General features: G+C 39.9%; 1 protein-coding gene across 1 annotated transcript in view; it reads left to right on the top strand.

Moving 5' to 3' along the window:
- col18a1b (collagen type XVIII alpha 1 chain b) overlaps window positions 1–27,110 on the top strand; it is a 127,557-nt gene that overhangs the window by 81,224 nt on the left and 19,223 nt on the right. The window contains exons 32-37 of the mRNA XM_065240291.1: window positions 8,617–8,672; window positions 13,618–13,758; window positions 18,188–18,220; window positions 19,137–19,493; window positions 19,606–19,803; window positions 19,870–19,985. Coding sequence (XP_065096363.1) covers window positions 8,617–8,672; window positions 13,618–13,758; window positions 18,188–18,220; window positions 19,137–19,493; window positions 19,606–19,803; window positions 19,870–19,985 — 901 coding nt within the window. The remainder of the gene's footprint in view (window positions 1–8,616; window positions 8,673–13,617; window positions 13,759–18,187; window positions 18,221–19,136; window positions 19,494–19,605; window positions 19,804–19,869; window positions 19,986–27,110) is intronic.

The following is a 27,110-nucleotide window of genomic DNA, read 5'->3' as shown; positions in this document are numbered from 1 at the left end:
TAAGAGTGCTTATTGGCATTTTAACATTTCTTTGCTGAATGATGCTAATTTCAGAGATGTTTTTATTTTCTTCTGGAATAATTTTAAATTAAGAAAAGACTGCTTTGTGAACCTGAGACAATGGTGGGATTATGGAAAGATTGAAATAAAGTTACTGTGTCAACAATATGCTTTTAATGTTTCTCGAGACATTACCCGGTCAATGAGAAGGCTTGAACTGGAAATAATAAAGCTACAAGAGTCAACAATTAATATTGATGCACAAACTTGTGCTGAAGCTATTAAATTAAAAAAATCTTGTCTTGCCGATTTGTTGGGAATTAAGGCACAAGGAGCTCTGGTCCGATCACGTTTTCAGAATTTGGCGCAAATGGATGCTCCATCAAAGTTTTTTTTTAGCCTGGAGAGAAAGAGTGGTCAGAGCCGTTATATTCACTCACTGAGATCTGAAAATGGTTTGGAGCTAACAGAGCCCCCTGCCATTAGGCGACGGGCTGTGCAGTTCTATGCTGAACTATATAGTAGTGAATATAATGATGACGAGGAGCAGTTTGTCAGTTTCTTTGAAGGCCTTTCCCAAATCTCGGAGCATGCTAAAGTTGGGCTGGAACAGTCCTTGTCTGAACAGGAGCTTCTTGCTGCTCTACGGAGCATGGAGGGTGGAAAGGCACCCGGTATTGATGGGCTCCCTGTTGAATTTTATCAAGCCTTCTGGGCAGTGATGGGGGAGGACTTTCTGGCCGTTCTCAATGAGAGCTTTGCTGAGGGTTCTTTACCTTTAAGCTGCAGGAGGGCTGTGATCACTCTGCTACCAAAGAAAGGTGATTTGCAGGAGATAAAGAACTGGCGCCCCGTAAGTTTATTATGTTCTGACCTCAAAGTTTTCTCTAAGGCATTAGCTAATAGATTAAGGAAAGTGATGGAGCAGGTCATTTGCATTGACCAGACTTATTGTGTGCCTGGCAGGTCAATAATTGATAACATTTGCTTAATACGGGATGTTTTAGAAGCCTCTAGTTTTTTAGACGTTAATTTTGGTCTCATTTCTATTGATCAGGAGAAGGCATTTGATAGGGTTGAGCATAACTATCTTTGGAAGACTCTTGAAGTTTTTGGTTTTGGTTCAAAATTTATTCTCATGATTAAGGTGTTGTATCAAGATATTGAGAGTGTGTTGAAAATTAATGGTGGTCTAAGTGCCCCTTTTAAAGTTAATAGAGGTATTAGACAAGGTTGTGCTTTATCCGGTATGCTTTATTCTTTAGCTATCGAACCCTTGTTGAACAAATTAAGACAAAAAATTGAAGGTTTATTTTTGAATCATTATAATGCTCGCTACCAAATATCTGCTTATGCTGATGATGTTATGGTTTTTGTTAATAGACAGCAGGATGTGAATATTTTAAAGACTGTTTGTAAAGACTTTGGAGTTATTTCAGCTGCAAAAATAAACTGGGAGAAAAGTGATGCTCTTGCAATTGGACATTGGGACCAAGGTCTTCCAATTCTACCCGGTGGATTGACATGGAAAAGAGGAGGAATTAAGTATCTTGGAATTTATCTTGGAGATGCGAATATGCAAAAGAAAAACTGGGAGGGCTTGATAGAAAAAGTGGAAGGAAGACTGGCTAAATGGAAATGGATTCATTCACAACTTTCCTTTAGAGGAAGAGTCCTTATAATTAACAACCTTGTTGCGTCGACGCTTTGGCATAAGCTTTCTTGTGTGGAACCACCTATTGGATTATTGCCTAGACTACAAGCAATTTTTGTTAATTTTTTCTGGAATAAACTACATTGGGTTCCTCAAAGTGTGCTCTTCCTGCCGAAGGAGGAAGGAGGACAAGGCTTGATACATCTGCCAAGCAGACTAGCGACATTTCGTTTGCAGTTTATACAAAGGTTTTTGACAGGTCCTGCCAGTTTAGTATGGAGGAGTATTGCTAGAATCATATTGCAAAGAGCGGATTACATTGGTCTGGACAGCGCTTTGTTTCTTGTGGATTCTAAGAGACTTCGTTTGAATGGATTACCCTCTTTTTACCAAGGACTTTTTAAATGTTGGGGACATTTTACTATTGTCAGGCCTGAACCATTGGATTCTTTGTTTTGGCTGTTGGAGGAGCCCCTTATAGGGGGAGCACGTTTGGATATAACAGAAGATGTTTTGGGTCTTAAGAAAATGTTGTGTGATACTAAAACATTTAAACTGATGCATCTAGTTAAAGTGGCTGGACATGGACTAAATAATGTAACTGCTATGGCTGCTTTGTTGAGTCAGAGATCAATCCGCCACACAGAGACAATTTTGGACTTGTGGCGAAGGAAACTGACTCAAGAAGAGCATACTTTGTTATCAGAGTATGGGAATGGTCATATAGTTCCTGATGATAAGGATCCTTTCCCGTTACTTTGGATGACACCAGAGTTAAAGGGCATGTCTGGTGTTTTGCTGGACTTTAATGATGTGCACTCTTCAATCCTAGAGGATGTAGAGGGGAAAGTTCTTTATAAGTATTTTGTTAAATTACTGAATAAAACTTCTTTAAATGGGAGGGTGGATACAGTATGGAGGGGGAAGTTTAGTTTGGCTGACGAAGTAAAACCAGTATGGAGGGTTTTATATAAACCACCTTTGAAAAAACGTTCTGCTGATCTCCAGTGGAGGGTATTACATGGTGCTGTGGCTGTCAACGCTTTTGTATCTGTCATAAATTCAAATGTTGTTGATAAGTGTGTCTTCTGTGGTTTAAGAGAGACTGTTTTTCACTGTTTTATGGAATGTACTAGGCTTAATTCTCTCTTCCAGGTTTTGAATCAGTTGTTTTTGGATTTTGGTGAAAAATTTACATTAGCTGCCTTTATTTTAGGAGCAGGGTATAATCAAAAACACAAGGTTAAATGGCAGTTAATTAATTTTCTGGTGGGTGAAGCAAAGCTTGCTATTTACATCACAAGGAGAAACAGAATGGAAAATCAACATGGTCAGGATTTAATTGTTCTTTTTAAGGCTTATGTCAAGTCAAGAATTTTTGTTGAGTTTAATTACTATAAAGCTATGAAAGATATGGAAACATTTAAGTTACAGTGGTGTCTTAATAATATTCTTTGTGCTGTGGTGGAGGGTGATTTGGTGTTTTCTTTGTGGTTGTGAATTTTCTTATGCTTTGTTTTTTTTGTAGGGTGTTGGTCTAGTTAATATTTTGGGGGATTTGTATTTGATGGTTGCGTAAATAAAGGTTTTTGTTAAAAATCAAAAAAAATCTCTCTCTCTCTCTCTCTCTCTAATATGCTGTTATAGTCCATATAACTCAATGTACAATCCAGAATTCAAGCTCTTTTTTTTGCACAGGCTACTAAAGGGTTAATTGTGCCACATGGTGATCAAGAGTAAAAATGACAAATTTTACCTCTTTGCAAAAACTAAAACCACAAAGAATCAAAAATGCATGGTAATAAGGTGTCATGGCTCTGCAATCAAAAAATGTTGTTATAATGGAAGTCAATGGGGAAAAAATGGCCACAAACAATAAATGAGGGAGAAAAATGTTGAATCTGATGCTGCACAAAAACTAAAAATGCATCAAAGCCAATGTTTTTACCAATTTTTGGCATGCCCAAGACTGTGAAAAGGGTGAAAAAAAATTCAGTCCACAATCACTTTTTATATTGAAAATCAGTGATTTTGTGTTTTTTTTTTTCTCAAATCAGTGGCATCACTTATGAGCTTGGCAATTAAAGAGTTAAAATCATGAAATTTTTGGAAACATTTGGTAGTTTTGATCAGTTCTGAGGTTGATTAACAGATTTATGCAAAAAAATTTGAAAAAAATATTAATCTGATACATTTTTACAGCCGTTTAATTTAGTGGCCTTTTTTGGCCGCTAACAACACGAAAGGGTAGTGAATTGGAACAAGGCACAAGGGTTAACAACCGGCACATAAGCTATACCCCTAACCACCTTAACAAGAGCTGGAGATACTAATAGTCCTACCGGGAGTTTAAACTCCAAGGGCTCAAGGAGTGCAACCCCCACTCGAAAAAGAGTTGGAACATGAGGCTCCCTTCTATTAATTTTATAGTACCACCAGGGATGCAAGCTGCTCTGGGACCACGTACTTTAACTTTGCCCATACCCTCTGGGGCTTGCTGAATACCTGCCTGATGACAGTGCTGCAAAGCCTGAAGAACAAATTGCGGAGCCTGTGACACTGCTGGAGATTTAAGCCAGGAAGGCCCGTGATGGCCAAAGAGCTCCTGGTAACACTGGCTCAACACATTCATGCCCAACACACCAAGGGCTTGAGCACAGATGCCCCCAGGAGGATCTCGGACCACTAAAACATCACAATTCAGAATTACCCGACCGCAAAGCTCTATGTCTAATTCGACATAACCAATATAAGGAATGGATAACCCATTAGCAGCACGAAGCTGTAACCAATGACAAGACATCAGGCGATCCTGGCCCCATGGTTTAAAAGACTCCCGGAAACAAGTTTCAGTAATCGTAGATTAGTCATTAGTCGTAGAAGAAAGTCATTACCTGGACCTGGTAAGCTAACCGGTTCACGTTCCTGTCTCAATTTTTTATTATCAGCGTGTAATTTAGCCACAAGCTCTCTAAGTTCCTGCATCTCATCCTCCATAATTTTACACAGAGAGAGAAAGAAAGAGAGAAAAAAAAACTACCAATAATTTAGTTGTGTTTCTGCAACAGGGAAATTGTACCCGACAAAAGGATGTTCCCAGCTCACCAATGAACACTACTGTTTTGCTTCTTGAAGAGAAAAAGGAGAAAAACACACACACACACAACCATACAATAAATTATTCACGCCTCAGGTCAAAAGTTAAGAAAACCCTGCCGACTCTACGCCAAAAATGTGACCCGTCACAGAAACCAGGGACACAAGTCAGCAGCACAAGTTTCGAGAAAATGAGAATCAAAGTTTTTTTTTTTCAAAATTTGTGATTTTCATTTTATTGCAGAATCTGTTACTTGAGATCATGAAGAAGCCTCTCCATGTTTGAGATAGCAGTTTATGTATATTTAAAAGCGTACATTTTGCGGTTGAAATAGGCTTGTTTTTCCAGAGATTCTAGCGTGCAGCTGGGGGCGTCATTGTCTGTGTGTATATTTACATACTGTATAAGCTTGTGTTTTCGCCTCCGCCCACACAGGGAACAGCGTGACTACTGAATAAGGATAGTTCGCCCAAAACTGAAAATAATGTCATTAATGACTTACCCGTATGTCGTTCTAAACTCGGAAGACCTCCGTTCATCTTCAGAACACAGTTTAAGATGTTTTAACTTTAGATTTAGTCCGAGAGCTTTCTGTTTCCTCCATTGAAAATCTATGTACGGTTTCCATGTCCAGAAAGGTAATAAAAACATCATCAAAGTAGTCCATGTGACATCAGTGGGTCAGTAAGAATGTGTTGAAGCATCGAAAATACAGTTTGGTCCAAAAATAGCAAGAACTACGACTTTATTCAGCATTGTCTTCTCTTCCGGCTCGAGCGTGAAGTCACGTGACTTGTAGTGACGCGGCTGCCCTGTTCCTCAGACATGTTTGCTTAGTTTTATTTATTTTGTTCAAACTTATAGCGTGCGTCTCCCCTGAATGTAAATGAAGCTCGGGCGCACAAAACAAAAGAAAAATAAAAGAAGCTGGGGCGGAACAAATAACAGTCAGCCGCATCGTACGTCAGCCGCGTCACTGACTTTATGGGGCGCCACAGTCTGATGACGTCAAAGTACCGCGAGAGCTCTTCAAGAAATCTTACGGAGTAGTTTAACTCTTTCCCCGCCATTGACGAGACATCTTGTCAATTAAGAGAAAACGCTTCCCCGCCAATGACGAGATTTTCCGTCTTTCCGCAATACCGCTCTTCCACAACTTTTTAAACCCGAAAGTATTGCCCTATGGCAAGCTGCTGCATGTCCGTGTCTGTTTTAAAGATCGCTCTGAATGTGATCTGTATGAAAAGTCCGTCACAAAAATGGAATTATCTCTGCTTTTTGCTCAAAATATGGTGTTTTTGCAAAAACCTACCCATATTCAAAAGCTGATTGCAAAAGAACCACTAAAGGTAGGATGAAACAGTTTTTTTGTTTGAAAGCAGAGGGTCTGTTCTTTCATTTGGTATATTGTATGTTTATATATTTAAAGAAGAACATTTTCTGGAAGGCATTAAACTTTGGTGAAAATCATGAAAAACGCTGGCGCTGGCTGGCAACTTTTTTTAAAAACGCTGGCGGTGAAAGAGTTAATTTCAACTCGCTCTCGTGGTACTTTGACGTCTTGCAGCGCAGCATGAAGTCAAACTCATAAGTTACACAGAGACCCTATTTTAAATACAAAATTTGAAGGCGGGTTCATGTGTTTAACGGAACGCAAATACCGGACTGTAATCTGATATACATGTTACGATGTAAATAGTCCTCAGATTGTATATTATATTCTATTACCAGAAGTTCATGCGAAATCTGATGTAAACAATAGACTATATATCTATATTTCACGGATTATACGCATTTGTGGACAAAAATCATTGGATGATTCACACATCTGAAACAGACTGGATTCGACTTGTGATCCCCACAAAGGTAAAAGTCCTGTTTATTTTTGCATGTTGTTCATTCGGACTTCTGTAATAAAATATTACATATGATGCTAGAATCTGTATCTCAAAACGGCTTTACAGGGGGTATGGCTTAGCTAAATGAGATGTAAATGAGCCCTATTGTCTCTCCAGCCAGGGAAAAGGGAAAGTGTTAACTTTTTTCTTTCACAAATTTCTCAGCATTCTCTTTCTTGAATGTGTTACATTCAAATGGCCACAACTTCTCCAAACCTTATCAGATTTCCATGTGTTACACATCGGTAGAAAGCTTAGAAACTGCACTTTCAGAATATATGAATAACTCAAAATGCCCCAGATCCGACTTGTGTCCCTACTTTCCGTGACTGGTCACAAATGTGGCAATGAACACGCCAAAGAGGCGAGTTCTAAAGAACTGAATAACCTGCATACATAATTATTCTAATGTTCACCAGTGCAACAACTGTGCCACCTGGGATTTATCCCCCCAGGAAGGACCCAAAAGGCCCATAGGTTCACTCTCCCTAAAAAAGGACTCAGAGACGTGGATAATTGGTACAAAATGATTCATAAAGCTTTATTCACAATGTTATATTAAAAAGATCTTAAAGGGCTAAAAGGGCACTCATAAAAATCAAGGCACACCACTGACATGAAGTAATAAGGAATAATAATCAAAAGAGCTTTGATAGTAACTGTAATAATAAATAGATACACACGTGCACAAAATCACCACTTTGCCCTAAACAGATTCACTGCAAATCAAACAGTCTCTGCGAATCCACACCACGTTAGGGGAGGCTATTTCTGCTCAGTGATAAGCAGTCTGCCTTCCTCAGGACCCCAATTTACATACAAAATAAACAAAACTTCAAAAGAAAAACAAACTCAACATTTACCCAAATCAAAAGACTTAAGCAATTACACAGAAAAAGAAAACAAATAATACATTGCAATGAATAAGCAAAAGAAAAGAAAACAAGAGAGTATTAAATATCACAAGAAAAGAACAAAAATAAGCTGAGACACAAATTACTAACTTAAACGAAAAAAACTACACAAAAGAAAATGCAAACAGCTGAGCATAACATCCGGTTGCCTTACCTCCGGCCTTTATATATGCTCATCCTAACCAGAACGCAAGTGAAAGTGATTACCTAAGGGGGCGTGGCCAGGCCAGCACCCATAACTGCCTTCCACCACAATCGTAATGCATCTTATAAATGCACAAACAGCTAAATAACACACTTTATAATAAAAAACATTAAATTGTATTATTTGACCCCCTTATACATATACTGATTATGTTTGAAGGGGTCTGTGATTGGATGAAAGGTGTCGGAAATCATTCTCAAGTGTCGTGATCAGCACGGCTGCTGTTGCTGCTTGTGGTGCTGCAGGAACTAACAAGTGGATGACATCAAAGTACCGCAAGAGCATTTGGATAGCAGTCTTTAATTGATTTCTCGATTCCCTTACACAGGATTTTGATCTGCCATCAGGTTCTTGTGGTGCCACATGAAGTCGAACAAGCCTGTTGTATCAGTCACTGTTAGATCAGCGTTGCAGTCAAAAAACGGGATGCGAGACGTCCCATATGGGACAAATTATTAGGCTCAAAATACGGGACGTCCTGGCTAATACGGACCAGTTGGCAACCCTAGCGATGTACCACAACAAACAACCCCTTAAGGAACATTCTGTGAAAATTGTATCTTGATATCTGTAATATTGACTAAGTAAGGTCATGTAAAAGATTGAAATTAAAGGAAAATCTGTGAGTGAAATCAAACTAATGTTCCTAATCTCATAATTAGATTATTAATCTTAAACCTGGATTTCACAGACAGGGTCACAAATGATTACAAAACAGAAAGAAATATTCAATGTCTAAGGAAGTTGCTTTTAACATTTTGTCTAAAATATTTTAATGCTCTATCTTTGATAAAGCATCTGCTAAATAAATAAATGTTAATGTAAACTTCAACACCTTTATCCTTTAGCAATCAATATCCCTGGGCCTCCCGGTCCCCCCGGACCACCTGGACCATTATCTGGGGTGAGTATTCACCAGCAGTTAATATTAGATAACGCCAATACAGTTGTTTATGGTACTGTAGTTTACTGTGTATCAACAAAATGTTAACGGTTATAACTTTTGATACTCAGACCTCAGCATCAGTACTCAGGAATCTGATAAAATGGCATCGCGCCTCAGACTTTAAAGCATCAATTCTCAGAAAAACATGGTCAAGACTAGAGTCTTGCACGTCGGATATCGGACAAAATGGCCTTGGACTAAACGGCATGAGGTCTCGCACAAATGGTCTTATACGTGCAATATTCCGAAGATGATAAAAAGCTACTTTAGTTACATTCTTAAAATGAGTGTTAAAAGTCATTTGTGCATCAAGTGTCACACCCAAATGACGGACCTGTGCGGAAGGAAGACTCAGGCACCCATCCACAGAAAGTTTAAAATGAATACATCTTTTTACAGTAGCTGAACTGCCATTCAAGAAAATTTCAGTTTTTGAAAAGTTTAACTGTAGGAAGTTCTGTTTCATCCGGATCTGTATTTTCAGTAAGCAAGCAGATAAAGTTGTAAATGCTGATGTAGCATCAGGTTGAGTACTAATAAGCCCTTTTCACACAGACATTCCGGAAAATACACAGGAAAGGCATCCTGGATTTTACCGGAATCATTCGATTTTTTGTTCATTCACACTGCCAAGATTACCCGGCATCTGATGGTCCCGGAAAGACACGTGACCTGTTGAAAGTCCCGCCCTCTCTTCTACGCAGTTCTACTGAAGTTTGCAAATTATTTATTATTTCTCTCTCCAGAAACCACTCGCGTGCATTTTTGTTTATGACAAGACTATAAAGGAGGGCGTGAACGCACAGTTCTATGCTGGTGAATGATCTCCGGTTCAGAATGGATATTTGACGAGCTCCCTGATCTCTGCTTTAATATAGTTTCTCATCGTGATTGTTTATATGCATTTAAAACCCACATTTTGAAGAGCTGAACGATATATCTTGTTGGGATGACATGCGGGTATTTTCGTTTATTATAGCTCAAATGAGCACGTGACGCGATATTCTTTTATGCTGCTGAATGATCTCCGTTTCAACACAGTAAGTGACGAACTTACCTGATATCTGCTTCAGTCCAGTTTGCTGACATTTCTCGTTCTGAATGTTGTAAATCCCTCATTTTAAAGAGTTGAACCAACTTCATGTTGCCATGACACGCGCATACTCACTACGGCACGTGCATTGTTTATGCGTCTCATATATCATTTCCTGATAAATGCTTCAATAGTTTGCAACATTTCTCGTGGTGAATGTTGATATGCATGTTATCTCTCGTTTTAAGGAGCTGAACCATAACTTTTGTTGTGATGACGCGCACATCCTCACTACGACACGCCCATTACGGCATTGTTTCGGCTTCTGTTCACACAAGGGTTTTCCGTGTATTTGACTAGGTTCTCTTTCCGGCAACCATCCCAGAAGATTAACAGGATGAGTTTGTGTTCACACAGACGCTTGTCTGGCAAATTTATGGTATTTTCTGGGACCAAAGGTCTGTGTGAATGGGGTTATATAGATCTGGGTATCATATGCATAGCAATGATATCCCAGACCATACTTCCTAATAATCTGCCCAAGAGGCAACATATAGATGCTGAAGAGAGTAGGACCCAACACCAACCCATGGGGTTACGCCCTGCCGTAATGGAACAGTCTGAAATCAGTTTGTTTCAGAATAGACAAATTGGGAGGGTTCTGAAAGATATGATTCAAAACACTTTAAAGCTATAGCAGAAAGACCAATCCACTTATGTAACCTGTCCATCAATGTAGTATGACAGATGGTGTCAAATGCAGCACTGAGATCTAACAAAACAAAAATGCCACAAGCCCCAGAGTCTGCTGCAACAAGGAGAACATTCATCACCCTCAAGAGGGCAGTAACAGTACTGTACACACTACACAGCCCTAAAACCTGTTTTAAAAGTTCCAGTAGTCTGCTTGCAAAAAGATGATGTTGTAGCTGACCAGCTACCACCTGCTCCAGAACCTTGGCAACAAATGGTAAGTTTGAGGCCTATAATTACACCACGTTCCAAATTATTATGCACATGCCATTTTTGTTTATTTTTTCCAATAGTCAGTAAGTTTATACCTTTGATTTTACCCTCAACACTTATATGACAGTGTGGATGTAATTTTATTTAAATTAAATTAAAATGTTAAAAGATACTTTAATACTTTGAAAAATATGCTGTTCCAAATTATTTAGCAAGTTGTAGTTTTCCTACAATATGGGTATGAAAAAACTTTGCATTATCTTAAAAAAAGCAAAATACTTCCTATAACAATTTATATTTGGTGGATCTAAACAGAAATTATTGAACTATTATAAGATGTATGAGTGATTCACAGTAAAGAAAGATTTGACTATATAAAGGCTTTTAAAAATATTTTTAAAGAAAAATATTAGGAAAAGGCAGCAATAAAAAGCCACCGTTAAGATGCAAGCATGTATTTAAACCTGCTGGTGACTCTTGGAATCCCAAGAAGCCCTTTAATACGGGATCCTTTAGTGCATAAAGCTGTATTTTTACCCCTCCCCCAAACCAAAACTTGCAAAAATTAAACATTTGCTGTGAGCGCAGAATACAAGAAGACTATTTTCACACAGTTTTATTCAGTGACATGCCATAATACACTGAATAATGTAGATAAATGCCATTCTAGACAGCATCTAGGTCAATATCTCAAATTTTTCTAAAAGAGAAAACATGCTCCTTTGTTGTCTATGGTAAAGGTGCAAATACATTAAAAGTAATAAGTTTGTGGCCAGTTATGCATAATAAATCCATAGGTTAAATTGGGCAAGAGCGCACCAGAGAGCAGCACCGCCTCCTCGGGTCCACAACACATCCTGCCGGAGTTCAGATCCATCTCCTTCAGCAACAGGGTTTAAATTGGGCCGGGGCCAAGCCGGCACATAGGCTGAAGGTCTAGCTCTGCTGTTGTAAGTGTACGTGCTGCGCTGGTGCAAGTGTACTGACGCAAAACGGATAATGACGTTTTCATTCATATCACCAGCGTCGTAGTGACCGTGAGCTCTCCATGAATAACAGTCTCCAGTATCATGGTCACTCCTGTCCTGCCGGCTCCTCCATGGCCTTCTGTCCTGCCGGCGCCTCTGTGGCCTCCTGTCCTGCTGGTTTGAACATGTTGAACCCCGGTGCTATATGGACCATCCTGATAGCTCCAACAGTGGACCTTTTTCACCAAGTTGCTTGGCCATTTCTGTAGCCCTTTCCAGCCTTGTGGAGGTGTACAATTTTGTCTCTAGTGTCTATGGCCAGCTCTTTGGTCTTGGCCATGTTAGTAGTTGGATTCTTACTGATTGTATGGGGTGAACAGGTGTCTTTATGCAGCTAACAACCTCAAACAGGTGCATCTAATGTAAGATAATAAATGGAGTGGAGGTGGACATTTTAAAGGCAGACAAACAGGTCATTGAGGGTCAGAATTCTGTTCAAAAACTTATTTGCAGCTGTATCATACAAATAACTAGTTTAAAAAGCATACATTGTGATTTCTGGATTTTTTTTAGATTATGTCTCTCACAGTGGACATGCACCTACTGTACGATGACAATTTCAAACCCCTCCATGATTTCTAAGTGGGAGAACTTGCAAAATAGCAGAGTGTAAAATACTTATTTTCCTCACTGTACATATGCTAATGGAATTTAATTCAGCATCATAAATGAATCGTCATGCAACATGTTATACATTTAAGGAACTGTAGGGATTAATAAAGACAGTAAAAAGAAAAGATATCAAAGACTTTTTGCCATTTGAAACAGTTTGTGATTCATGTGATCATGTGTAAAATTGTCTTAGGCCAAATGCATTAAAAAAATGGTCCTAACCATGTTTTCTCTAAGAACTGATGCGTTTAAGACTGAAGCGTGATGCCGTTTTATCTGATGCCTAAGTACTGATGCTGAGGTCTGAGGATGTCCTAAAATGTACACTGTACGGCAAATATTCTTATATTTTGCAAGACATGACTGCACTCAAACAGACTAGCAAACAAATTAAAACATTAGCAAAAATCCCTTCTATGAGCTTCCATGCAGGATATTTTATGAAACAATAATTTTAAATTTGCAGCTGCTTCTGGGTGACCTGTAGCACAGCTGCTTGCGCTCTCTTCCACTCCCCTCCACTGGCTTAAACGCCTCATAAACTCATTATTCTTTATCATCGATATGCCCTGCATTTTGCGTTATTTTCATTATTCATTTCGAATGAATTCTGAACTCTGAAAGTTTGGTAGAATTATTAAGACTTATTTAAGGGTGTCTAAGATGACAGACAGGGTGGCTGAAGCTCCCCTATAAAGGGTCTAGAACTGCCCCTGGTTGTTCACAAGTCCCTTGTTTGATGAGTCATTAACCCGCCCCCTGGTCTTCACACAAAAGTCCTGCACATTATTTTTTCCCAACTTCTACTTGTTTGACCTTTTTCCATTAGTGACTGTATGATGTGGAGATCCATGTTTTCACACTAGGACATTTAAGACTAATACAAAAGTATTAGGTGCAAACATTTTCTGTTGCTCCAAAAGGCAGCCTGACACAATAAGGGCCAAGTGTATGTAAATCTTTGAACAGGATGATCAGTGTGAATTGCTTGTATCTTTTGTGGTTGAATGTTATTATTAAATAAATAAATAAGATCTTAAAAAAAAAAAATATCAGATGACTCCAAACACTGTTCAAAACTTTACTTAACCTTCTTGACATCAGTGGATGTTTGCACCCTTTGTAATAGTTACTTCTGGTAAGATGCTTTTTGACTCTGCACTTTGAATTGGGGTGGGGTGTTCCAAAAATGGTTGAGAAATTCTGATCCAATGATTTTCTATGAGGTAGTTGGTTATTCTTCTTAATCTTGACAGTTAAACAGTTATTTTCTCAGGTTTTAGTTTTGACGACTTTCGACATGATGGCTGCCACCACTCGCCAGCATCTAGAAGGCACACTGATCTATGTGAAAGAGAACAGAGACCTTTATATGAGAGTAGATGATGGCGTCAGACAAATCATGGTATTTATCAACAGTGTTATTGTTGCTACATTACTGTACAGTTTTGTTAAAAAATAGCAGTGTACTAATAAAAGTGAATAAAGTGCAAAGTAAAAGTAAATATTTTATAATTATATTTTATTTCCTTATATCAAAAATTATCAAATCTGTCTTGTTCTTTTAAAGGAAAAAAATAAAATGATTTTTTTTTTTAAATAGCAATGTCAACATCTTTCTCTTTAGACATTTCTTCAAACTGAAGAAATGTATTAAGATTTAAATTTACTTTAAAAATTTAATTACTTATATTTAGTTGCATAACCATTGTTGTTGATTGTCACAGAGTCACCTGGTTCTCAACACCCGTAACGCTCGCAATCACCAGAATTCTAATCACATGCACCGGTTCTTCATTACCGTCATCATCATCTACTCTATATAAGGTTTACACACACACACAGTCACTGTCTGGTCTTGTTGGACTTACCTGTATGTTTCCCTCTGCTTACCAGACTCATTCCATATGCATGGGGATATCCTCATCGTCGTCATTCTCTGTGATCCACCTGTAAAGAAAGGAAAAGTGTTATTATTGTTATTCATATCTGTCAAGAAGTGGGTGTGTGGGTGTGGGTGTGTGGAAGTCTCACCTGTCTTCTTTGAGTGAATCCTGTCGTCCAAGTGACCTGTTTTATTGTTGTGCTCTTTATTTCATTAAAATTACCTGTTATTTGTATCTTATCTCTTCCGTCTGTGTTTTACACCTGACAGAAGATCAGACCAATTACAGCATCATGAGCACTTCAACCTGAGGTCCATTTCAGGAATTGGTTGACATACTCCACAGCTCACTACAACCCGTCACCACACCAGTAACCACTGCTCAACCCGGCGGCATACTCTGGTCGGGAGTAGGATTCCAATGGTTTTCTTCTCCATTGTACCCTTAGTTTTTAAATGCAACCAGTGGCCGGTTGCATAAACATAGCCGTGATATTCAGGGCCCTGTCTTGCACCCAGCGCAATTGACTTTGTCAGTGACGCATGTATCATTCGTATTTTGCACCGGCGCACAGCGGGTTTTTCCCTCCACAGACGCACGTCGGCAAACTAGGGAATGAACTTGCGCTCCCTGGGCGGTCCAGCGCAAAAAAGAGGCGTGTTCCGGCGCAAACCATCCCTGATGCTATTTTGCAGTTTCAAAAAACAATTGCGAGAACTCCAGAGATTCCTTGGTTTCGCAAACTTTTATTGCCGGTTCATCCAAGATTATAGCCTCATAGCCCATCTTCTCACTTCTACCCTCTGAGGTAAACCCAAAACCTTATGTTGGGATCCTCAAGCTAAAGAAGCCTTCATCCAGTTGAAAGCTGCTTTCTGTTAACTATCTTACACCCCGATCTGTCACAGCCTTTTGTAGTGGAAGTCGATGTCATCCGATTAGCCAACCTCATCATAAGCCCTATATAGTAGAGTGATGAAGATGTCATTGACCAAACATCTGATGGAACTCTGCCAGGCTCCCCTCCTAATCTACAGTTTGTACCTCCTGCACAACGTACTTCACTCATCATCAAAGTTTATACATCATTGGTACTGGTCATCTGGGCACGACTCACTCATCAGGAACAAGTTCTGGTGGCCCAACATGGCAGAAGATATAAGGAGGTTTGATGCAAGGAGTGTTCCATGGCCAAGACTCCTTAAACACTTCCTTCTGGAAAACTACTACCCCTACCTGTCCCGACTCGTCCTTGGTCACATCTGGGAGTTGATTTTGCCATTGATTTTCCAATGTCTGAGGGTAACACATGCATCTTCATCATGGTTGAAAGCTTATCTAACTCCATCTGTCCTATTCCCTTAAATATTATTTGGAATTCCCGAAGACATTATCTCAGAAAGGGGCTCTCAGTTTACATCTTAAGTATGGAAGTCATTTTTAAAAATTATGGATGTGACTGTCAGCCTATTCTCTTGCTACCATCCCCAGTCAAACAGCCAAACTGAACACAAGATCCAAGAGGTAACCCGTTTTTTTTACCTGCAATAGCCACCAGCACTCCTGGAGCCAGTTCCTTCCATGGGACAAGTACGCACAGTTTTCACTCTGACAACAAGCCACTAGGTTAACACCCTTTTAGTGCATGCTCGGTTACCAACCACCTATGCTCCCCTGGACTGAAAAACCATCTGAGGTACCATCTGTGAATCACTGTTTCCAGGAGTGTGAGAGGGTCTAGCACTCAGCTCACCATCATCTACAGGGGGCCATCAGAAGGTTCAAAATCCACTCAGACACTTGTCGATCCAATACTCCTCATTATGTTCCAGGACAAAAGGTTTGGCTAACAACCAAGAATATCCATTTGTGTCTTCCTTGTAGAAAGCTGAGTTCCAGGAATATCGGACCATTTGAGATGGTAAAGGAGATCGATCCGGTAGCCTTTAAACTCAGACTAACAAGTCATATATAACTCACCTATCATATTTTCTTCCCCCACAGAACCAGGTGGGGCAAACGTAAACCCCCTACCATCCCTTGGGGATGATAAAGGAGTCCAAACAGTCAAGGAGATCTTGGACTGTAGACATTGAGGGGGCGTCTGGAATATCTTGTTGATTGGGAGGAATATGGCTCAGTGTAGCGTTCGTGAGTTTCCAGGGATGCCATCTTAGACCTCAAACTCCTAGCTACCTTCCATCATGATCACCTTGACTGACCTGCACCTCGCAGCACAGGGCACCCTCCTAGATGTCGAAGGAACATTCAGTCCTCAGGAGAAGCCCGTGAAGGCGGAGTACTGTCACAAAGTCACCAGGTTCTCAACACTCATGATCACCAGAATTCTAATCATTCTAACCATCTGCTTTATATAAGGTTCACACAGTCACTGTCTGGTCTCATCGGACTTACCTGTATGTTTCCCTCTGCTAACCAGACTTCTTCCTCATCCATGTGGATATCCTGACATTGATAACTGCTGCGCATCTGTGTTGCATCGAGTCAACCAACTTCTGGCACCTACAGGTTTCAGATCTGTTATCTGTTTCAGATAAATATATGCTATCTGTAGAAACAGATATTTCATCCCAGGATCCGCAGTTATGGATGTTTAGGTTTTGATTCAGAAACTGCATTTTTAATGTAACTCCACAAGTTTTCAATGAGGTCGAGATCAGGGGATTGAACTGGCCAATACATTACCTCAATCCTTTTTGTCTGCAACCAAAATTTTATTAACTTGCTTGTGTGTGTGGGGTGGTTGTCTTGTTGACACCCATTTTAGGGGGAATTGTTTCTTCGGCTAAAGGCAACATAATCTTTTCAAGTATTCTGATGTATTCAACTGATTTTTACTGATTTTTGCACCTCCATGTTTAACTGTCTTCACGGTGTATGTGGCTTGAATTCAGTACCCAAGGATTGTTGATAACCACTACACCTGAAAAGAAAAATTGTATTCTTATCAGTCCACAAAATGTTGCGCTATTTTTCTTTAGGCCAGTTGATGTTTTGATTCAATTCTGCACATTCATTTGTTTCAACAATAGTGTTTTGCAGGGCTACTTGCAAACAGCTTAGCTTCAATCAGATGTCTTCTTACCGTCACAGTACACAGTACAAATCATTTAAGATCATCTTTGATCTTTCTTAAGGTGATGAATAGCTGAAGATTGTCATGAATATTCATCAATCTGTTTTAACAATAGTTGCGATCATTTGAGATAATTTTAGCTGAGCATCCTAAAATTTGTTTAATTTCTTTATACGTTTTCCCATCTCAGATACATTTTTTAATCAAATTGCGTTGCTCCTCTGAGCAATGTTTTGAATGGCCTATTTTTTTTTAGAAATTCAGAAGCAGATATATTTTATAACAATGGGTTAAACATTTGCTTCCCTTCTTTCTTAATAAAGGACAACAAGACAGATTTGATTTCCCAAAATTACAGAATGAACTCATTTTCTAATTAAACTTCACACTGCTATTATTTTGATTACTCAGAAGTCGTGAGGATATCATGTTTTTCTATTACACTACTACTTTGTAAGTAATTTATTTTGCAGTGTAGAAATATTACTACTACTAATACCAGTAGATGATCAGGTTACTGATATTGTACTGCTATTTTTTTATACAACTGTATAACTTCCACATGGTAGTACAGTGGCTTAAAGAACACATTACATGTGTCATAGAGTTGTAGTCCTGTAGGCAATTTATAATTTAAAAATAATCTATAGACTCATTAACAAAGTATTTAGTAATAATTGAATAAATGTCTGTATTATCAGCAACCTATCATCTTTGGCCATTTTGATAAATGCAATATATTTTTTTTCTGTTTTGCTATAAATAGATTACTGGCTTATACAGCCACCAGGTTAACTAGATTAAAGAGCACAAATGTAAAAGTGTCTAATGTTTTTGGTTGTTTGTTTCAGCTAGGAGAATATAGTCCTTTTCCCAAGGTTCTGGTGAGTTATGAGTAATTTATAAGTAGTTTATTTTTATTAATGATACCAGAGCCTTTGCTTGGTCTCTAATTAAGCATACATGTGACTTATGGCGCTTTTCCAATGCATAGTACTGCACAGGTTGGGTCGGGTCGGCTCACTTTTGGGGGCTTTTCCACTAGGTAGAGAACGTAGTTCCAAGTGATCTGAGCGGATACTTAATCACTGATTGGCCTGAGAGAATCGTCACTACCAGCATCATCGTTATTAAATGCAGATTAGCTTTACCTTTGTGCATGCTCTGTTTTGAGCAAACCTGTTGTGATCTGTGCTTTGTTGCTTTTAGCGGTGAAAACCTCCACATGCAGAGAATCAGGAACACCATACCAGTGTTTACTTTACCAAACTTTTCAGTTTGTGGCAGCACATTCATGACGCGCACGTCCGCATGTTCTGCATTTTTGCAACTTCAATGAGGCTCAGTGGAGCGGGTCGAATTATGCCAGCGCTGTATGTACAGAAACTCTCATGTGAGATGTAGGTAGTAATAAACGCAATGTGCAAACATCTATTTGTAGTGTTCAATTTTTATTTTTTGAAGGACTGACAAATAAATAAATTCATGTATGGGAAACACTGCAATCCAACAATGCTGTCTCGGTTGCTCGCTTTCACTTGTATGATGTCATAGCAGTAGGCAGCGCAAAAATAACGCCACACCTATAATCCATACCACCCTGAAGTGGTACTAAACTCAATGTAAATGCTAACTAAGCCAAAGTATAGTGAGCTGACATGACCTGACCCATAGGGTTCTATGCAATAGAAAAGCACCATTATACTCAAAAAACTCAGAATTTAGAATAAGACAATCATTATGTATGATCATGTATGTCTCATTGGTTCACTTGTGAGTTTTTGCTCTATCTGTTTCAAGGATAACTCTGTGGCTTCAGTCAAGACTCCTTTGGTTGTTCATTACACTCATGATTACCCCACAATCTCTCCACCACAAGCCCCTCCTCCACCTGAAGCCAAGTACCCTGTGTTGCCCAATCCCAGATACCATGGACTGACAGATCCAGCTGATCCCAGACACTATGATCCACAATACTCTTCTTCAGCTGACCCAATTCATCAGGGCTATCCTGATCCGAGGCACCACCCTCACAGCAGCCACCCACATCACTCTGGCCATCCTGACAGCAGCTATCATAGTATTAGTATTCTCCACCGTAGGCCTTTCATTAAAGAGACTCAGCTTCCAGCCCACACACACACATCCGGCCCTGGGGTCAGTACCCATTATCCAAAAATGGACTAATATTTATGTAAAAAGAGCTTTGCTAACAGTTCTTCTGTATAACTTAATCTCTGCTTTTTTCTTGCTTTTCTTGTCACCTTAGCTGCACCTAATTGCCCTCAACTCACCTCATGTGGGTGACATGCAGGGTATAAAAGGTGTTGACCACCAGTGCTTTTTAGAAGCCCAAGCCATTGGGGTCAAAGGAACTTTCAGGGCATTCCTGTCATCACGGTTACAGGATCTGTACAGTATTGTTCAAAAGAATGACAGGGATCAGCTTCCTATAGTAAATCTTAAAGTAAGTGTTACTTAATTTTAAGTTTAAATTTTATTGTATAGTTTTTTAAAATATTTTTTACCACAGGATGAAGTATTATTCAGTGATTGGGAGTCTATCTTTAGTGACTCGGAGGGCAGAATGACCGATAACACACACATCTATTCATTTGACGGTCGAGATGTTCTCAAAGACAATGCCTGGTAAGTGGACTTAAAGAAATAATAATTCTAAAAATAAAAAAACAAAATTCTGTAATTTAATTATCCTCATGCAATTCCAATATTGTGACAAGTAGGGGTTTGTAAGAATGGATTCACTACAGTGGTTCAGTCTGTAGGAACGCCAAAATGACTGAGAAATATTAACAGCAAGATGGTGTAAAACTGTGTATTTCTGGCCAATTATCACCCTTCTGCAACTTATACCAACAGCGGAAATAAGTGCAGTTATGATAGCAAAATATGTTGGAGAACATTGCTAGAATAAAAATATATTGTATTGCAATAAGTAGCCTTAAGTATTAGCCTTAAAGGTGCTCTAAGCGAATTGAAGCGTTTTAGACCATAAAACATTTTTTGTTACATACCGGAAACATCTCCTCACTATCTGCTTGCTGCCTGTCCGCTGATCAAACTGTAAAAAAACGCGATCTCTGTAGACAGCCCAGGCTTCACAAACGGCAATATCAACAAATGGCCAAACCTTCAAACAGAAACCATAACAAAGTGTTCCAGCCAATAAACGACAAGAAGGATTTGGGGGTGGGGGTTGGGCGCGTTCATGAAAGCACGGAAGGGAGGGGGAGGGGGAGGAGTTAGCTACGCTCTGTCTGTTTGAAAACAGTTCAAACATCAACAGGAAGTGACGTCGCACATTATTCGCTTAGAGCGCCTTTAAAGGGGACATTCCACAAGACGTTTTTAAGATATTAAATAAATCTTTGATGTCCCCAGAGTACATTATGTGAAGTTTTAGCTCAAAATACCATATAGGTAATTTATTGTGGCATGTTAAAATAGGCACTTTATGGGGCTGAGCAAAAATGCACCGTTTTTGTGTGTATCCCTTTAAATCCAAATGAGCTGCTCAGTTGGGCGGAGTCTCAAGCGCTCGCGCTGTAGACATGACAGAGCATCAGGGAGATATTAGCCGTTTCTCAATATGCATTCTTGTCAGTACTTGTGTTCTTGCGGACTTGTGAAACGTCATCAGTCGCGGCTCAAGTACTGTTCCAATTCAAAGTTCGCATCAAGCCCAAGTTCACATAAAATCCCCGGATGTGTTCTTGATCCGCCCATTTTATCGAGGATGCATCAGAGGAGACTTGTGTGGACTTATGACAGCGAAGTTTCCCAGAATGCATTTCGCGACTTGCAAGTTCGAACTACGAAGGACACAAGTCCGAGTTCGGCATACTTGGTTTTGAGAAACGGCTATTCTCACGAAAGAAGTTAGTAAGCGATGTTAAGCATTATATATTTGAACAAGTTTAAAAAGTCAATCATCTGTTTTATGCATACTAAATACATGTTTATCAGCAGATGGGGAACATTGTGGAATAAAAATAAAGACTTTTAGGTCTCATGCTGCCAGAAACAGGCACAATGATTTTCAGCATGTTACAATAAAAAACACTTCCACAGACACTCAGAAGTTTACTTTTCGACCAAACCACACGAGCACATTTAAATGATCTGTAATAAAACAACACGTTTAATGCTTAAACTTGAGAGAAACATTAAACAACATATTTATGCTTATTGTGTATGATAGTGAATACGCGTTGTTCCCTCACTCTGTCTCGTGCAGTGCATTAATCTTCGTGTTCACTCATATAAACTTCAGAGAAATATATTAAACAACATACTTGTTGTATTGCTCTCTCTCTCTCTCATTCGTTCACTCACTCGCTCTCTCTCACTCACTCGCTCTCTCTCTTGCACTAAGGTAATGTTAATTCAACGTAGAAAGATTATTAAAACTACAAGTTATAAGATTGTAGGCTAGTGTTTGAGGGAATACAATCGCGTCGTGCTGTCAGTCATTCTTTCTCTCTGACTCTCACACTCGAGGCAGCGTCATGGTTGGATAGCGCAGATGAAGGGGCGGTAATGTTGCAAAAAAGAGTTATCCGATTACAGTTTTTTTGAATTGCTAAAACACTAAACCCCAATCTCTGAACCAAATTCATAGTGGCCTAAACCCATCTGTCCAATCATGCACTCTTTTTGCAAAATTCTAAACACAAACTTCTCACTAAAACACACATTTCACACTGCAATGCACTTGTTTTATAAATACTAAACACAGGCAGGCAAAAGTTGAACACAACTAAAACACCGTTATCATCGAGTAAACACAACAACTCAAAATTCTACACACTTTTATCTAATGGTATTTTTTTACCAATTGTGTGAATTGGAAACAGAGGTAGATGAAGAGTATGAGGAAGAAAAGGACACCAGAGATGATGCAATTGGCAAAATTTGCAGTTGGATTGCTGACTTTTTACAAAATACAAGTGCTGCTTACAGTAATATTGAAAACTTACTATTACTTGCAGTACTTACAGTAAAGTATTCACTATATTCACTGAACTTAACTTGTGATTACAGTGATATAGATTTTTAACAGTATTTGTCAATTGTGTTGTTATGTACAGTAAACATGTATTTTTCTGTAAGCAGATCTCCTGGATTTTGTGTTTTCCATTTTTTAAGGTAGTGTCTAATGGATGCTTGTAGTGTTTTATATAATAGACTTATGTGTTTATGATTTGAAAGCTTAGTTTGATTTTGAGTACAAGTGAAATGGTTTTGAAGCAATTGTTTGATTTTGCTAGAAGAGTCAGGGGTTCTGTGAATTTTGTTTAAAATTGGGATTTGTGTTTAAGGTTTTGAGAAAATGAGTGATGGTTTCAAAAAATGTGTTTTAGCAATTCAGAAAAACTGTAATTCACAAAGTTGGGTTCTTGGACCATACAAACTCATTATTTTTAAAATCTAAGATCATGAAGTTTTATGACATTGTTGAGTTTCAATCAGTACAGATGCTATATAAAGCAAGGCACAAATTGTTACCAAGCCAAATACAAAGAAGGTTCCAAGAACGCACTGGTGGTTATGCATTACGTGATGAAATGAATTTTAGGATGCAAAAACATAGTACAACCTTGAAAAGTTTTAGCCTTACAGTTAATGGGGTGCGACAGTGGAATAATTTGGAGATGGAGATGAAATGTTGTCCAAATATTAATCTATTTAAATATAAATACAAACAAAAGATTTTTAAAAGGTATAAAGAGGAAGAACGTGTTTATCATTAGGAGTATTGTTATCATTGGACATTGCAAGTGTATATACATTTTGTCTGATTGTATATTGTTTGATTTGTTTTGTTTGATGTTGTATTGTGGTCGTGTTGTTTTGTATTATGATTTTTGTATTACTGTAATATAAATTTTTGGGGAGGGCGTTTATAAGCTTTTTGCTTCTGCCTACTCCTTTTGAGCAGAATAGCTACTGCTCAAATAAATAAATAAATAAATCCGAATGACCTATATATTCACATGCTTGCAGAGAGAGCCTTACCAAAACAAAGTTACAGGGTTGCTATTTTTTATGTTTTCTGGGTTGGTAGAAGCACTGGGGACCCGATTATAGCACTTAAACATGGAAAAAGTCTGATTTTCATAGAATGTCCCCTTTAAATCAAAACTAAAACAAAGATTTGTAAATGAAAAGGTTTAATAACTGATTTAAAGTACTGATTAAAGTTACAATTGAAATGGTTACACTATGCAATGAATGTGAGATATTACCTGATAGTATAAAGAACAGAGAAAGAAAGAAAGGTTAGAAGAAAGAGAGTCACCATTGAGCACTGAAATCTAGGCCTAATGGCCTGAACCCCAGAGCTCAGGTAAAAAAGAAAAGCATAGAGAATCCAAGAGGATTCCAAGGATGAGTGCAAGAAGAAGAAAAGACAGAAGACCCCACAAACGTATTATTTTATACCCTTGCCTTGACCATGTGACTAAACCCAACATAATACATTCAAACTGACCAATCAGAAGATCACCTTTAACCCCCACTGTACTTGGTAACAGCTCTGCCAATAATCTTTGATCACTATCAGTAAGCACAGGAATGCAAAGGTACAGGATGGAAATGGGGGTTGTGACAAGTTGTGACAGAGTAATAAATTCCTATAATTTCAATCCTACAGATTTCATGGTCAGGGACGATTCTTTCCAGCTATAGAAGTGTGGGCTGGCCGATATTCTGTGTGGGAAAATATATATGAAGAGTTTGGTTCCAAAATGCAATGAATCCATTTTGACTAATTTCAGTAAAAACGTGATTTTATATCAAGAAAGCGACAAGATGAAAACCACTATTTTCTGTTACAAACTTTAACATAGCATCTTTAGGTTATAATAACATAAAAAAATTCAAATCCATAATTTGATATTTAAAGATTTATTATAAAAACTGATTCTTTTTCCCGCAAAATGCAACAAATCTATGACCATTTTTTTTTCAAAATGCTATAAATCTATTGAATCAATATATAAATGTGCATTCATCTTTGCCATTGTATATTCATTTAGTTGACTAAAAGGGCATGTGTTCAGCGCGCACAGCACACGCGTCATGTAAGGGATAATGTAGAGGCAGCCGGTAGTTATCGGGAAATAAGCCCCGACTGTCACGGTAGGAAATCCTCTGTTTCCTCCGTGTCATGTGTGTGTGTGTGTTTGTTTGTTCTCTCACCTCTGCCATGTGCTCGTTTGATTAAGTGTTGTCACCTGTGTATGATTGCCTCGCTCCAGCTGGTCCTCATCACCCATCATCACTACATATACTCACTCAGTTCTCTTCCTGTTGTCAGATCCTCATTTCATGTTCCAGCAGTACCACTTGGATTATCGTCTCTCGTCTTCGTGTGCATTGGATCAGTGTTCGTGTTTGTCGTCTCCGTGTGAGTGTTGGGTCCGTTCCTGGTTTCGTCCATTGGCCATTATCACACTCATCACCGACTTCACGTTTCATCACTCTTCAGCCACCGTAGACCTTCGTTCACCATCGCCAACATCCTGGACTCTGTCACATGTTCTGTTGTTTCTCTGTTCTTACCATCATTTATAATAAATCTGTGTTGATCGCCTGCGCTTGCTTCCTCCACTTTATTGTGTCGTTACAGTAGGATCTGACCATCATGGAAGCAGCAGGCGATCGCTCCCCATCTCATCTGGAGGAATTTTTACAACGCATAGATGAGATGGGTCGAGCTTTCCAAGCGATGGTGACGAAGGTTTCCGAGCTCGCTCTCCAGGCTCAACAACATCATCCACCGCCGCCCACTGCGCCCCCCACGCCCCCCACACCGCCGATCACCACTGGGGGTTCTCCCCAGTCCGAGCCACGCCTCCCCATTCCTGAGAAATATGCGGGTGAGCCAAAATTTTGTCGATCTTTTCTTTCTCATTGTTCTCTGCACTTCGCCTTGCAGCCCCGTACGTTCACCACCGAGGAGATGAAGGTGGCATTCGTTCTCTCCCTTCTCACGGGGAAGGCTGCCCTCTGGGGGACGGCGGTGTGGGAGAATCAAGATCACTGCTGTGCTTCGTTCCACGCCCTTTCGGAGGAGATGAGACGGGTCTTCGACCGCTCCGTCGCCGGGAGGGAGGCGGCCAGGCTGCTAGCGGACCTACGGCAGGAGGATAGGTCCGTTTCTGATTATTCCATCGAGTTCCGCACCCTGGCGGCGGAGTGTAAGTGGAACGAAGAGGCGCAGTGGGATCATTTCCTGCATGAGTTGGCTGACCGCATCCAACAGGAGATTCGAGCCGTGGAACTTCCCCCTTCACTCAATGGTTTAATCGACCTCACTATCCGGATTGACAACCGGCTAGACCAAGCAGCCAGACGGAGGGGGAGGAACACTCGCACAACCAGTCCAGAGGTTCAGCATCGGCGGCCAGAGGTTGCGGTCAGCCCACCTGAAGATCTGGAACCCATGCAGGTGGGGCGAGCTCGGCTCTCCCGGGAGGAGAGGATCAGGCGGAGATCCCTTGGACTGTGCTTATACTGTGGCAGCCCAGAACATCGCATCCAGCGCTGCCCAGTAAAAGATCAAGCCCGATAGTAAATCTGAGGCTACTATCGGGTGGGATCTCTGCCAGGAAGACCTCATCAACATCGACACTCCTTCCGGTGAGACTACGGTGGTCCACCCACACACTGGATCAGCACGCTTTGGTGGATTCGGGGGCCGAGGGTAGCTTCATGGATTTCAACTTTGCACGTAAGATCAAGATCCCTCTCACCTCCCTCAAACACCCCATTGCACCTTTTGCACTTGATGGACACAAGCTTCCAGTCATCACTCAGACCACCATTCCTGTTTCACTCATCACATCTGGTAATCACACGGAGAAGATTTCATTCCTCATCACAGACTCACCTCAGACTCCCATTGTTCTCGGTCACACTTGGCTCCATAGACACAACCCCAGGATTGATTGGCGTCTCGGATCTGTGGTTAGCTGGAGCGAGGAGTGTCATTTGTCTTGTCTTTTGTCTGCTGGTGTTAATGTTTCTGAGTCTGTGTTTCAGGGGGAAGCAGTGGATTTGACTAACGTGCCCGCGGAGTACCACGACCTGAAGGAGGTGTTCAGTAAGTCGCGGGCTGATTCTCTTCCTCCTCACCGTCCCTATGACTGTGCGATAGAGTTATTGCCAGGTACCTCTCCGCCTAAGGGCAAGTTATATTCCTTGTCTATTCCAGAGACGGCGGCCATGGAGAAATATATTTCCAGTTCTCTAGCAACGGGGTTCATTCGCCCTTCCTCTTCTCCAGCGGGGGCGGGGTTCTTTCTTGTGGGTAAGAAGGACGGATCCTTGCGACCTTGTATTGACTACCGAGGGTTGAACAACATAACGGTAAAGAATACTTATCCTTTGCCGCTTATGTCTTCAGCCTTTGAGAGGTTGCAGGGAGCGTCTCTCTTCACTAAATTGGACTTACGTAACGCTTATCATTTGGTCCGCATTAGGGAGGGGGACGAATGGAAGACTGCTTTTAACACCCCTCGTGGCCATTTTGAGTACTGCGTGATGCCTTTCGGGCTATCTAACTCGCCAGCAGTCTTCCAAGCACTCGTTAATGACGTGTTGCGAGACATGGTCGATCAGTTCATATATGTTTACCTGGATGACATATTGATTTTTTCTTCGTCTCTCCAGGAACACGTGCAACACGTACAACGAGTGCTTCTGCGGTTGCTAGAGAATGGATTGTTTGTCAAGGCGGAGAAATGC

Source organism: Paramisgurnus dabryanus, chromosome 7 (genome assembly GCF_030506205.2).
Source record: "Paramisgurnus dabryanus chromosome 7, PD_genome_1.1, whole genome shotgun sequence".
Taxonomy (NCBI): Eukaryota; Metazoa; Chordata; class Actinopteri; order Cypriniformes; family Cobitidae; genus Paramisgurnus; species Paramisgurnus dabryanus.
This window is presented reverse-complemented; position numbering and strand designations above follow the sequence as displayed.